Source organism: Mustelus asterias, chromosome 5 (genome assembly GCF_964213995.1).
Source record: "Mustelus asterias chromosome 5, sMusAst1.hap1.1, whole genome shotgun sequence".
In the NCBI taxonomy this organism is placed as follows: Eukaryota; Metazoa; Chordata; class Chondrichthyes; order Carcharhiniformes; family Triakidae; genus Mustelus; species Mustelus asterias.
Window position 1 is genome coordinate 133389205 of NC_135805.1, and position 14266 is coordinate 133403470.

General features: G+C 43.0%; 1 protein-coding gene across 6 annotated transcripts in view; it reads left to right on the forward strand.

Annotated features, from left to right (window-relative positions):
• smap1 (small ArfGAP 1) overlaps positions 1 to 14266 on the forward strand; it is a 252271-nt gene that overhangs the window by 73890 nt on the left and 164115 nt on the right. For 3 of the 6 annotated variants that reach the window (XR_013497795.1, XM_078213304.1, XM_078213306.1), the window contains exons 5-6: positions 11338 to 11415; positions 13920 to 14000. Coding sequence is in view for 4 of the 6 variants with exons in the window: in XM_078213304.1 (XP_078069430.1) it covers positions 11338 to 11415; positions 13920 to 14000 (159 nt within the window). In the remaining 2 variants the exon portion in view is untranslated. The remainder of the gene's footprint in view (positions 1 to 11337; positions 11416 to 13919; positions 14001 to 14266) is intronic. The other 3 variants (XR_013497794.1, XM_078213305.1, XM_078213307.1) reach the window with 1 other exon arrangement.

Here is a 14266-nt window from a genome sequence, read left to right on the forward strand (position 1 = left end):
CACCCAGGCCCTACCCCCATCCCTACATATTTACCCACTAATCCCTCTAACCTACGCATCCCAGGACACTAAGGGCAATTTTGGCATGGCCAATTAACCTAACCCGCACATCTTTGGACTGTGGGAGGAAGCCGGAGCACCCGGAGGAAACCCACGCAGACACGAGGAGAATGTGCAAACTCCACACAGACAGTGACCCAAGCCGGGAATCGAACCCAGGTCCCTGGAGCTGTGAAGCAGCAGTGCTAACCACTGTGCTACCGTGCCGTACATTGGTCCAAGATTTTTGATTTGTTGCAAGTGAATATCCAAATAATGATATGCATCATGAATTTTTGGATGTTGCCTCCAGGTGTTAAGTTGTGGCTTAACAATGCTATTGTAGGCCAAGATTGCCACCAGATAAAACTTGTTGTTGATCATGGTTGACAGCTAGACAATGCCAGAAAATAGAGCACTCCTGAAGTAAGATGCTTTCAAGGGAGGGTGAAAAAATAACTGTGTGACAGCTTTGTTATTCTTAGGACAATAATAGGTGATATAGGACTGTAACCTGCATGTCACAAAATTTGACTCTAGTGCATTTGGTATCAGTGTTATGGAAGCCATGCAAGTCAAAAGGTGGCGGAGGGGGTTTGCTCCTGACAACTTCCAGCATGAAGTTAATTCATCAGTGTTTCGAGTGGTGATCGTGAAGGTATCCCTTTTGGGAGGTCATAGAGTTAGAGATTTACAGCCCTTTGGCCCAACTTGTCCATGTCGCCCCTTTGTTTTTAACCACTAAGCTAGTCCCAATTGCCCACGTTTGGCCCATATCCCTCTATAGCCATCTTAACTGTCTAAATGCTTTTTAAAAGACAAAATTGTACCCGCCTCTACTACTACCTTTGGCAGCTTGTTCCAGACACTCACCACTCTCTGTGTAAAATTAAAAAAAAATTGCCCCTCTGGACTCATTTGCAACTCTTCCCCCCTCATCTTAAACCTATGCCCTCCAGTTTTAGGCTCCCCTACCTTTGGGAAAAGATATTGACTATCTAGCTGATCTACGCCCCTCATTATTTTATAAACCTTTATAAGATCACCCCTAAACCTCCTACGCTCCAGAGAAAAAAGTTCCAGCCTATCCAGCCTCTCCTTGTAACTCAACTATTAAGTCCCGGTAGCATCCTAGTAAATTTTTCTGTACTCTTTCTAGTTCAATAATACCCTTTTTATAATCAGTTGACCAGATCTGTACACAGTATTCCAAGTGTGGCTGTACCAATGTCTTGTACAACTTCAACAAGACATCCCAACTCCTGTACTCAATGTTCTGTCCAATGAAACCAGGCATGCTGAATGCCGCCTTCACTATTTTGTTCATCCGTGACTCCACTTTCAAGGAGTTATGAACCTGTACCCCTAGATCTCTTTGTTCTATAACACTCCCAAACGCTCTACCATTATCTGAGTAAGCCCTGCCCTAGTTTGATCTACCAAAATCCATCACCTCGCATTTATCCAAATAAAACTCCATCTGCCATTTGTCAGCCCACTGGCCCAATTGATCAAGATCCTGTAGCAATCCTCGATAAACTTCTTCACTGTCCACTATGCCATTAATCTTGATGTCATCTGCAAACTTAGTTACCATGCCTCCTAAATTCTCATCCAAATCTTTAATATAACTGAAGAATGACAGTGGACCCGGCATCGATCCCTGAGGCACACTGCTGATTGCAGGCCTCCAGTTTGAAAAAGAACCGTCTATAACCACCCTCTGTCTTCTGTCATCCAGCCAACTTTGTATCCATTTGGTTACCTCATCCTGGATCCCATGAGATTTAATCTTAGAACATAGAACATTACAGCGCAGTACAGGCCCTTTGGCCCTCGATGTTGCGCCGACCAGTGGAACCAATCTAAAGCCCCTCTAATCTACACTATTCCAATAGCATCCATATGTTTATCCAATAACCACTTGAATGCTCTTAATGTTGATGAGTCCACTACTGCAGCAGGCAGGGCATTCCATGCCCTTACTACTCTGAGTAAAGAACCTACCTCTAACATCTGTCCTATATCTCTCACCCCTCAATTTAAAGCTATGTCCCCTCGTGCGAGCCATCACCATCCGAGGAAAAAGGCTGTCACTATCCACCCTATCTAATCCTCTGATCATCTTGTATGCCTCTATTAAGTCACCTCTTAACCTTCTTCTCTCTAACGAAAACAACCTCAAGCCCCTCAGCCTTTCCTCAGACAATTTACCCACCATACCAGGCAACATCCTGGTAAATCTCCTCTGCACCCTTTCCAACACTCCCACATCTTTCCTATAATACGGCGACCAGAACTGTACGCAATACTCCAAATGCGGCCGCACCAGAGTTTTGTACAGTTGCAGCATGACCTCCTGGCTCCGAAACTCAATCCCTCTACCAATAAAAGCTAACACACCGTGCACCTTCTTAACAACCCTATCAACCTGGGTGCCAACTTTCAGGGATCTATGCACATGGACATCCAGATCCCTCTGTTCATCCACACTACCAAGTATCTTACCATTAGCCCAATACTCTGTATTCCTGTTACTCCTTCCAAAGTGAATCACTCTCACTTTTCTGCATTAAACTCCATTTGCCACCTCTCAGCCCAGCTCTGCAGCTTATCTATGTCCCTCTGTAACCTGCCACTTCCCTCCGCACTGTCTACAACTCCACCGACTTTAGTGTCATCCTCAAATTTACTAATCCATCCTTCCACGCCCTCGTCCAGGTCATTAATAAAAATGACAAACAGCAGTGGCCCCAAAACAGATCCTTGCGGTACACCACTAGTAACTGAACTCCAGGATGAATATTTCCCATCAACCACCACCCTCTGTTTTCTTACAGCTAGCCAATTCCTGATCCAAACCACTAAATCACCCTCAATCCCATGTGTCCGTATTTTCTGCAAAAGCTTACCATGGGGAACCTTATCAAACGCTTTATCTAACAACCTACCATGCGGTACCTTGTCAAAGGCCTTAGTAAAGTCCATATAGATAACATCAACTGCACTGCCCTCATCGACCCTCTTGGTTACCACTTCAAAAAACTCAATCAAATTTGAGACATGATTTTCCACTCTCAAAGCCATGTTGACTGTCCCTAATCCTTGCCTCTCTAAATACCTATAGATCCTGTGTCTCAGAATACCTTTTAACAACTTACTCAATGCAGATGTGAGTCTCACTGGTCTGTAGTTCCCAGGCTTTTCCCTGCAGTCCTTTTTAAACAAAGGCACGACATTTGCCACCCTCCAATCTTCAGGCACCTCATCTGCGGCTGTCGATGATTCAAATATCTCTGCTAGGGAACCTACAATTTCCTCCCGAGCTTCCCACAATGTCCTGGGATACACTTAATCGGGTCCCAGGGATTTATCTACCACCAGGAGTTCCAATTTCCTCCTACAGTCTGAAAGACATGCTGGTTAGGTTCATTGGCCCAAACAGGCGTCAAAGTGTGGCAACTAGGGGAATTTCACAGCAACTTCAATGCAGTGTTAATGTAAGCCCTACTTGTGACTAATACAGAAAATTAAAGTTAAAGTTTTATCTATTTGTAGAATCTCTTTGGATTCTCCGTTGCCTTATCTGCCAAAGCAATCTCATGTCCCCTTTCTGCTTTCCTGATTTCTCTCAACTCTACTACAGGTGAAGAGGTGAAGAGTCTCTGCTGGTATCTTGCTGATTCCAGGTGACTTGCTCTTTGGGCTCTTGAGGGTCTTTGGTTCTCTGATCTGCCAGGTTCTCAGGTTGGCAAGTGTTCTGCCCACTGAACAACCTGCTCCTCATCCATCAGTAGTGTCCTGCCATCCTTGCCTTTGGCCCAGTGGTGTTGCTGGTTGTACCAGTCAGTTTCCATACAATCCTGTGGAGCTTCTTGGAGTTGTTCTGCTTCGCTGCTGCTTGTGCCTCCCTGCCTTTTAACACTCTTCATCCTCTCTTTTTCCTGCAGCTCATTTTCACCCTTCATCCAGTCTTTTGTACCTTTTTTGTTTAATGTTCTTTTCCTGATCTCTTTTTTTATTTGTATCTATATATGCCCTGTTTGTGAACACAACTCCCACTCACCTGATGAAAGGGCATTGCTCCGAAAGCTAGTGGTTTGTGCTATCAAATAAACCTGTTGGACTTTAACCTGCTGTTGTGAGACTTCTTACTGTACCAAACAAAGCAACATGCATTGCTCTAGACTTGGTGTGAGCTCTCACTGGGAGATTTTACTCTTATGCATAGAAACCTCCAGTACAGTACAACATTGCAGAGAAGACCAAATTGTAATCTACAGTTTATGTGCAGAGGAAAGTGTGAAAACAATTCACATAATATGAAAGTGTTGGCAGGAAAAGACAACCAGGTTTATCAAACCTGTGAGATGGCTGAACTTCATAGAAACATAGAGAGCAAGAGTAGACTATTCAGCCCTTCGAGCCTGCTCTGCCATTCAGTGTGATCATGGCTGATCATCCTACTCAATAACCTGATCCCTCCTATTCTCCTCCCCCCATATCCATTGATCCCTTTTGCCCCAAGAGTTATAGCTAACTCCTTGAAAATGTACAACGTTTTGGCCTCAACTACTTTGTGGTAGAGAATTCAACAGGCTTACCACTCTCTAAAAGGTTTATCCCTTATCCTTAGACTATGACACCTGGTTCTAGCCCCCTCTGTCATTGGAACATCACTGTCCAGTCTTGTTAGAATTTTATAGGTTTCTGTGAGATCTTCCCACGTTCTTTTGAACTCTAGTGGATGTAATCCTAACTGACTCCAGCTCTCATCGCAAGTCAGTTGCGACATCCCAGGATTCAGTCTGGTAAACCTTCACTGCACTCCCTCTATAGCAAGAACATCCTTCTTTGGAGAAGGAGACCAAAACTGCACAGAATATTCCAGGTGTGGCTTCACTGAGGCCCTGTATAATTGAAGCAAGACATCCTACTCCTGCACTCAAATCCCCTCGTTATGAAGACCAGGATACCATTTGCCTTCCTGCTAACCTTCAGTGACTGGTGTCCAAGGACATCCAGGTCTCCTTGCACATCCCCCCCCTCAATATATTGTCATTCAGAAAATCTTCCTGTTTTTGCTGCCAAAGTGGAGAACCTCACATTTATCCACATTCTACTGCATCTGCCATGCATTTACCCACCCACTCATTTATATCTAGATACTTTCACTGCCTGCACCCTGCCCCTGGGATCAAAGGATATGGGAGGAAGGCAGGATCAGGTTATTGCATTGAATGATCACCATGATCTCACTGAATGGCAGCGCAGGCTTCAAGGGCCGAAAGGCCTACAGCTACTCCTATTTTCTATGTTTTTGTGAAGTTCCAGCCATCTCTCAGGTTTGATAAACCTGGTCATCTTTTCCCTATGAGGCCAAAATCCAGGACCAATGAGGGAAGATTCATCTCTTAGGCAATAGAACCACTTGCCTTTAATATGAAACCATCCTTTTCCTGTCAGGAAGGCATACAGTCCCTGTGCTGATCCCTATCAGCCAGCAACATGTGCCAGAAGCCTACCTCTTTTTAAGAAAATTAAAATCACTTAAGTTCGTTCTGTTCCTAACCTTTATGTAGTTTAAAGTCATCTCCAATTTGTTAAGCTGGAGAAAGCTATCCAGGCCTTTCGTTGTTTTACAAACTCCTATCAGGGGATCAGCTCTATGCTACTCTAAATAGACCCAAATTCTTTAGCTTTCTTGAGCAACTAAGCTAGGAATCTTGCTCCTAGCTGTCTTTTCTGAGACTGCAATGTCATCTATTCCACCATAAGCAACCAAAGCTGTGTGCAGTACTCCAGATGTGGTTTAATCAGTGATATGGTTGATGACAGAATAATTGGTGCAGGGTGGCACAATGGTTAGCACTGCTGCCTCAGTGCCAGGGACCCAAACTTGTAACATAAGCATCATTACCACCAGTGGTAATTTACCAAATTACCATTGCTCATGGTAATTTACCAAAATTCGCTGGTCTCTGGGGTGGTTCCCGCAGATTGGAAAACAGCAAATGTGACGCCACTGTTTGGAAAAAAAAGGTAGACAAAAGGCAAGTAACTGTAGGCCGGTTAGCTTAACTTCTGTCGCTTGAATCTATCATCAAGGAAGAAATAGCGAGACATCTGGATATAAATTGTCCCATTGGTAAGATGCAGCATGGGTTCATGAAGGGCAGGTCATGTTTGACTAATTTGGTGGAATTCTTTGAGAACATTACATGTGCAGTGGACAATGGGGAACCTGTGGATGTGGCGTATCTGGATTTCCAGAAGGCATTTGACAAGGCGCCGCACCAAAGACTACTACATAAGATAAAGGTGCACGGTGTTATGGGTAATGTATTAGCATGGATAGAGGATTGGTTAACTAACAGAAAGCAAAGAGTGGGGGTAAATGGGTGTTTTTCAGGTTGGCGATCAGTGACTAGTGGAGTGCCTCAGAGATCAGTGTTGGGACTGCAATTGTTTACGATTTACATAGATGATTTGGAGCTGGGGACCAAGTATCATAGAAATCATAGAAACCCTACAGTGTAGAAAGAGGCCATTCGGCCCATCGAGTCTACACCGACCACAATCCCACCCAGGCCCTACCCCCATATCCCTACATATTTACCCGCTAATCCCTCTAACCTACCCATCTCAAGACACTAAGGGACAATTTTAGCACGGCCAATCAACCTAACCCGCACATCTTTGGACTGTGGGAGGAAACCGGAGCACCCGGAGGAAACCCACGCAGACACGAGGAGAATGTGCAAACTCCACACAGACAGTGACCCAAGCCGGGAATCGAACCCAGGTCCCTGGAGCTGTGAAGCAGCCGTGCTAACCACTGTGCTACCGTGCCGCCCACGTATAGCGTGTCAAAATTCGCAGATACTAAAATGGGTGGAAGAACAAAATGTGCAAAGGGATATAGATAGTCTAAGTGAGTGGGCGAGGGTCTGGCAGATGGAGTACAATGTTGGTAAATGTGAGGTCATCCATTTTGGTAGGAATAACAGCAAAATGGACTATTATTTAAATGGTAAAAAATTGCAGCATGCTGCTGTGCAGAGGGACCTGGGTGCCCTTGTGCAGGAATCTCAAGGAGTTGGTTTGCAGGTGCAGCAGGTAATTAAGAAGGCAAATGGAATTTTGTCCTTCATTGCTAGAGGAATGGAGTTTAAAACAGCGAGGTTATGTTGCAGCTGTATAAGGTGCTGGTGAGGCCATACCTGGAGTACCGTGTACAGTTTTTGTCTCCTTACTTGAGAGAGGATATACTGGCACTGGACAGGGTGCAGAGGAAATTCACTAGGTTGATTCCGGAGTTGAGAGGGTTGGCTAATGAGAGACTGAGTAGACTGGGGCTCATTGGAATTCAGAAGAATGAGGGGAGATCTTATAGAAACATGTAAGATTATGAAGGGAATAGATAAGATAGAAGCAGGGAAGTTGTTTCCACTAGCGGGTGAAACTAGAACTAGGGGGCATAGCCTCAAAATACGGGGAAGCAGCTTTAGGACTGAGTTGAGGAGGAACTTCTTCACCCAAAGGGTTGTGAATCTGTGGAATTCCCTGCCCAGTGAAGCAGTTGAGGCTACCTCATTGAATGTTTTTAAGGCAAGGATAAATTTTTGAACAGTTAAGGAATTAAGGGTTATGGTGAGCGGGCGGGTAGGTGGAGCTGAGTCCACAAAAAGATTAGCCATGATCTTATTGAATGGCGGAGCAGGCTTGAGGGGCCAGATGGCCTACTACTCCTCCTAGTTATTATGTTCTTATCCAACTACAGAAGTGTAGACAAGTGCTAAGACAATCACTTATTAGCTATCATGCAGCTATCAGAAATAGGCCATTTGGCCCATTGAACCTGCACCGACAATCCCATCCAGGCCCTAGCCCTGTAACCCCACGTATTTATCCTGCTAAATCCCCTCACACTAAGAGGGCAATTTAGCATGGCCAATCGACCTAATCTGCATCTCTTTGGACTGTGGGAGGAACCCCACACAGACACAAGCGAATGTGCAAACTCCACACAGCCACCTAGGCCAGAATCAAACCCAGGTCCCTGGCGCTGTGAGGCAGCAGTGCTACCCACTGTGCCACCATGCTGCTCTGCCATAGAGAATTTGTTTGAATCTATTCTTCAAATACATCAGTGGCTTTAATGGCCTGACATAGCTGAAAGGGCAATTGTTTTTACTAACACAATTTCATGCCATCATCTTTTCCAGAGACTTTTTGGCTTTTTTTTAGCTGCCTCGATTGCAGCAGATGCTTAATCCAGTTCTGAAAGTTTAATTGTTTCCTGTGCTGAATTTCTTCTCCTGCATCTGTTTCTGTATATTTCTTGTCAACCACTGTGGTTCTGTATGGTTATACCATAATATATAAGCATTGGGCATATTGTTTTTGAATTGGTTTAAATTTAATTCCATCATTTGGCTGCCTATCTAGGTTTCTGGTCTAACCTGGACCAGATCTTTGGTGATTTTTGTAAAATTAGCCCTTTTACAATCTGGGGCCAGTACCCACAGCTCCACCACTTGATTGGCTAGTTAGATTGTACCTATTTTTTTATTCATTGGATGTGGGCCTCTCTAGCTAAGATAGCATTTATTGTCCATCTCGAGTTTCCCTTGAGAGGTGGTGGTGAGCTGTTGAACTGCTGTAGTTCATGCAGTGTAGTTAGGGAGTTTCAGGATTTTAACCCAACGACAGTGAAGGAACAGGTGTATATTTCCAAGTCAGAATGGTGTGTGGTTTGGAAGGGAATTTGCAGTTGAAGTTCCCAGGTATCTGCTGCCCTCGTCCTCCTTAGATGGTCGTGGCCGTGGGTTTGGAAGGTGCTGTTGTAGGAGCCTTGGTGAATTCTTGCAGTGCATCTCGTAGATGCTACACATTGTTCGTCGGTGGTGGAGGGAGTGAATGTTTGTGGAAGGGATGCCAATCAAGCAGGCTGCTTTGTTCTGGTGATGGTGTTGAGCTTCTGAGTGTTGTTGGAGCTGCACTCATCCAAGCAAAGGGAGAGTATTCCATTACACCCCTGACTCGTGTCTTGTAGATTGCGGACAGACTTTGAGGAGTCAGGAGGTTAGTTACTTGCTGCAGGATTGCTCTTACAACCTTAGTATTTGTATGGCTGGTCCAGTTTCTGGACAGTGGTAACCCCTAGGATGTTGATAGTGGGAGCTTCAATGATGATAATGAATGTCAAGGGGTGATGGTTAGATTCTTATTGGTGATGGTCATTGCCTGGCACTTGTGTGGTGTGAATGTTACTTGTCACTTGTCAGCCCAAACCTATTGTCCAGTCTTGTTGCATATGGATATGGACTGCTTCAGTGTATGAGAAGTTGCGAATGGTGCTGAACATTGTACTGTCATCAGCGAACATCCCCACTTCTGACCTTATGGTGGAAGGAAGATGAAGCAGCTAAAGATGGCTGGGCCTGAGACACTACTCTAGGGAACTCATGCAGTGATGTCCTGGAGCTGAGAGGATTGACCTACAACAACCACAATCATCTTTGCACCAGTTTTGACTCAAACCAGTAGAGTGTTTTCCCCTTGATTGCCACTGACACCACTTTTGCTGGAGCTCCTTAATGCCACACTCGGTTAAATGCTACCTTGTCAGGAGCAGTCATTTTCATCTCACCTCTGGCATTCAGCCCTTTTGTCCATGTTTGGATCAAGGCAGCAAAGAACTGAGTGGCCCTGATGGAATGTGAACTGAACATCAGTGAGCAGTTTATTGCTGAGTAAGTGCTGCTTGAATGCATTGTTGATGACTTCTTCCATTACTTACTGATGATCAAGAGTAGACTGATGGGCCAATAATTGACCAGATTGGATGTGTCCTGCTTTTTGCATACTTGGGCAATTTTCCACGTTGCTGGGTTGCCCACATCCCATGAATGTTGTAGTTGTACTTGGACAACTTGGCTAGGGTTACGGCAAATTCTGGAGCATAAATCTTCAGTACAGATGCCAGAATTTTACCAAAACCCATAGCCTTGTAGTATCCAGTGTCTTCAGCCATTTCTTCATGTCATGTGGAGTGAATTGAATTGACAGAAGACTGATATTTTGCCTGCTAGCTGCATAGACATACTGTGTTGGCCTGAGAGAATTTGGTGTTCCTTTATTTCAACACTTCTATCAAACTTAAGCCCCCTTAATAAAATACACAATTGGGCAATTTAGTAGGAAATTGTTTGTGTATTCATTTGGCTTAATAAAATGGAAAATGTTAGCAAGATAGTGTTAGAGGGAGTTGTATCAAAACTTTTTAAACCACTCAAGTAGTTTGTGTATAGTTACTCTTGTAATGTGTAGAAAATAACACAGCAATGACTGCATTTAAACTATTCCATTGACTGAAGTGCTTTTGAGACATCAGTGGTCATGAAAATCACGATAAATGCAAGCACACTTTTCTTTTAGCAATGTATGTTCTGGCTTGTGGCAGCCACGTAAGTTACTGAATCTGTATTGTCTTGGTTTTGCAGTTGGTGAAAAATCATGTCTCAAAGCTGCGCCATTCATGTTAGCGGATCTCTGCAACTGGAATAATGTTCCAAAGAAAACACATTGACAGAGCTCAGTTTAAAGTGGAGCATTGGGTTGCTGAAATTATTGGCGAAATAATAGATTTGTTGACACTGTGCAGTGGGCTGTGCAATAATGGCTATTTGTTTTTCACTGTTTTCCTTATTGGCAGCCCTGATAACACGAGGGAAGGAATTCATGGTTTTGTAGCCCTAAAGCTCCCTAGCTGATTTTGAATTGTGTTGTTCAATGTGAGGAGCTTCTTCTCCCAGAGTATAAAAGAATTTGAATGATTTTAAAACCTTTTTGCAAGGGAAAAAGTGGCTTTTATGTATGTGGATGTTACTCGTCATTATGGCAGTAAGAAAATTGCATATGTAAGGGAGCTTAATTTGAAATTATCGTACATCTTACATGCGTGTGCAGACAAATTTTGATCTGGTATTGGCAGCTTGAGATATGTTAGCACAATGACCTCTGGACTGTAGACAGGTTTACAATATTTTCATTTTAAAGAAATTTAAATTGCTGTAGTCATAAACTTATATTCCTGGCTTGAGATTATGCAATTTCTCAATTGACGCCTTCCAGAAAAAGTTGGTGATCACTCTTTCTTTGGCTACTAATATTGGTTGTTGACATTTTAACTTGTAGGTCTTTTTATATTCTATAATTTATGCTGTTGCTTGTTTTCGGCTTCTATTATTTCTTCATATGCCTCTGCTTGTTCCTTTCGCCTGTTCTGTGCAGATAACCTCCTCTGATGCTGCTGCACCCTTGCCATCATCTCCCTCTTTATCAAATGCTGCTGAGAAGAGCAAGCTAGAGGTATTATCTTATCAAGTATTGATGGACACTGAATGTGATGTTTTCCACTCTGCAGTGCATGATCTTCCGATTACTTTTATGAATAAATTTTTAATTGGTAAACCATGACAGGAAATCAAATACATTTTCGGCAGAAGACCTAAACTTTCTGGAGAGAACCTGTTCTAACTGTGTAAAATGTGTTGCCCTGACTTTTCTTTTCGCTTAAACTGTTGATATTCAGTGACCTTTATTTTGCCAAATGATCGTTGACCAGCTTTTATTGTATTTGTCTGCCATATCATTCGGTCAAGAGACCTTCAGAAATGTTCAAAATTGTCACCTTCATTGCTGCAAAATTAGCAAGAAAAGAGGACAGCTTGGTTCACCGACTCGTATTCTTTTCAATTTGGCCTCTTATGAGCTCCTGCAGAATACAGCCAACTATTGTTAAAACCCATAACCAGACAAATGTCCAGCTCTTTCTGCCAACTCCCTCCCAGCCCCCAGACAGTCAATTCCAAGGGAACACCTCTTCAGAGCTGGGGATCTTATTACAATCCTTCCAACCTTCAAGCTTTGGAGCAGCATCTATCTTCCTGCCCTGACTGAATTCAGCGACCTGAGGGCAGAAGTGATTCAGCTGGAGATGTTTCTAATTTGTCTGGTTCTGTTGCCCACTGCAGTGATCGCAGGAGAAAAGCTTTGAATTCTGAACATAGCTCAATGTTTTTATTTTGCAAGCAGTGCACCCAGTGCAGAAACTCTACCTCAATTGGCAATCAGGATACAAATTACGCTCAACATAGCACTAGATTTGCAAATTGATTTTACGGTTCAAGTTTCTGCCCAAAGTCATGTGCATAATCACAAATGTAGAAATTGTCCTCTAGCTTCTTGCATTAAAACATATTTGTTGATATACTTGAGGGTAACCTGGTACAGCTTTGCCAATGCAGCTGAATATCAAACATTTTTAATTAGTGTGTAGTGCACTATCGGAGAGTAACCCAATTTTAAAAATCCAAAAAGTTTTAAACACACTATATAGAACTATTTGTTAAATTCATGTACGTTTGTTTCTTAGTAAATTTTACATTTTAAATTTTTTTTCCAAGGTGTGCCTTTTTGTGTCTTTTAATTTAAGAGCCTCTTTAAATGGTTGCAAACATCCTTTTATTAATTTGATCTGGGGGTGTAGCCAGTTTTTTGTGTGGCACCGGTTTGCACTGCAATGTTTTTAAAAATAGCACAAAAGATTGCAGAAGATCTGTGTTAAATTTAGTTTGGGGTCTGAAATTCCTCAATCTTCTGCAGCAAATTTGGAAAAATTTCATAACCAACACAAATGGGCAGCACGGTGGTTAGCACTGCTGCCTCACAGCAACAGGACCCAGGTTCAATTCTGGCCTTGGATGGCTGTCTGTGTGGAGTTCGCACATTCTCCCCGTGTCTGTGTGGGTTTCCTCCGGGTGCTCTGGTTTTCTCCCATAAGCCAAAAGACATGCGGGTTAGGTGCCTTGGCCATGCTAAATTCTCCCTCCGTACATCCAAACAGGCGCTTGAGTGTAGCGGCTATGGGATTTTCACAGTAACTTCATTGCAGTGTTAATGTAAGCCTACTTGTGACGCTAAATAAAGTTCAAACTTAAAATTTAACTTAGTGGAAACTCCATGCCAATGATTCAAATGCTAATTGGAATTTACATATTCATGGAAGCCTGCCTGCTTCCCTCCCTGCCTCCCCCTCACTGCCTCCCTCCCTCCCTGCCTCCCCCTCACTGCCCTCTCATTGTCTCCTGATGTATGCCACCAGTGTTGCTCGAAATCCATCATTCAATTGAGGGGTAGCCAAGAATTAGTCTATAAACAAAAATTACTGTACTGCAAATGCATTTGAAAGTTTTGATCTCCATTCAATATCGAAACTTTATTAGTGTCACAAGTAGGCTTAAATTAACACTAATGAAATTACTGTGAAAATTCCCTAGTCATCACACGCCAGCGCCTGTTCAGGTACACTGAGGGAGAATTTGGCATGACCAATGCACCTAACCAGCATGTCTTTCCGACTGTGGGAGGAATCCAGAGTGCCCGGAGGAAACCCATGCAGACACAGAGAGTGTGCAGACTCCACGCAGACAGTGACCCAAGCTGAGATCCAAACCCAGGTCCCTAGCACTGAGGCAGCAGTGCTAACCACTATGCCACCATGTCGCCCAAGTGCCGAGAGTTACTAGTTCATAGCTGCATGCTAACACTCCATTCAATATAAATCGGAATAGTCTGGTGAAACTATTTTCCAATGAGAATTGTCTCTTCAACCATTGATATGAATGAGGAATAAGTTGCTTAGACATCACTTATTCACAAAAAGAGGAACTAACAGCGGATCGGAAATTCATATCTGCATTATGCTATAATTGTAAATATTATTTTACACAGGTGGCAACAAATAGGCACCATATGTTATCTTGCTGTTTGTTTTGATATAGGCTATAACAGTACAATGTTAAATCCTTTAGAGAGAAAAAGACAAACGGAAAGATGAAAAGAAGAGGGGAAAAGATCAAGAGAAACCCGTTGCTTTAGAAAAAGTAAAAATGGTGAGTTCAATAACTGATCTATTTTCAAGGATTCTTGTGTGCACATATTGATATGGTGTATCAATTATTAAATATGAAGGGAATACAGGTATGGCATAATTGCGAAGGAGCATCTCATCCATAATGAATAAACTTAGTTTTGGGAAGAACAGTCAGAAGATTATTGTTTTCTCCACAGTACAAGCAAACAGTGTCATGATTTTTACTACTGCCTAATATCAAATTCACTTTTCAAGTATGAAAAATTGCAATGTTATGGAATTGGA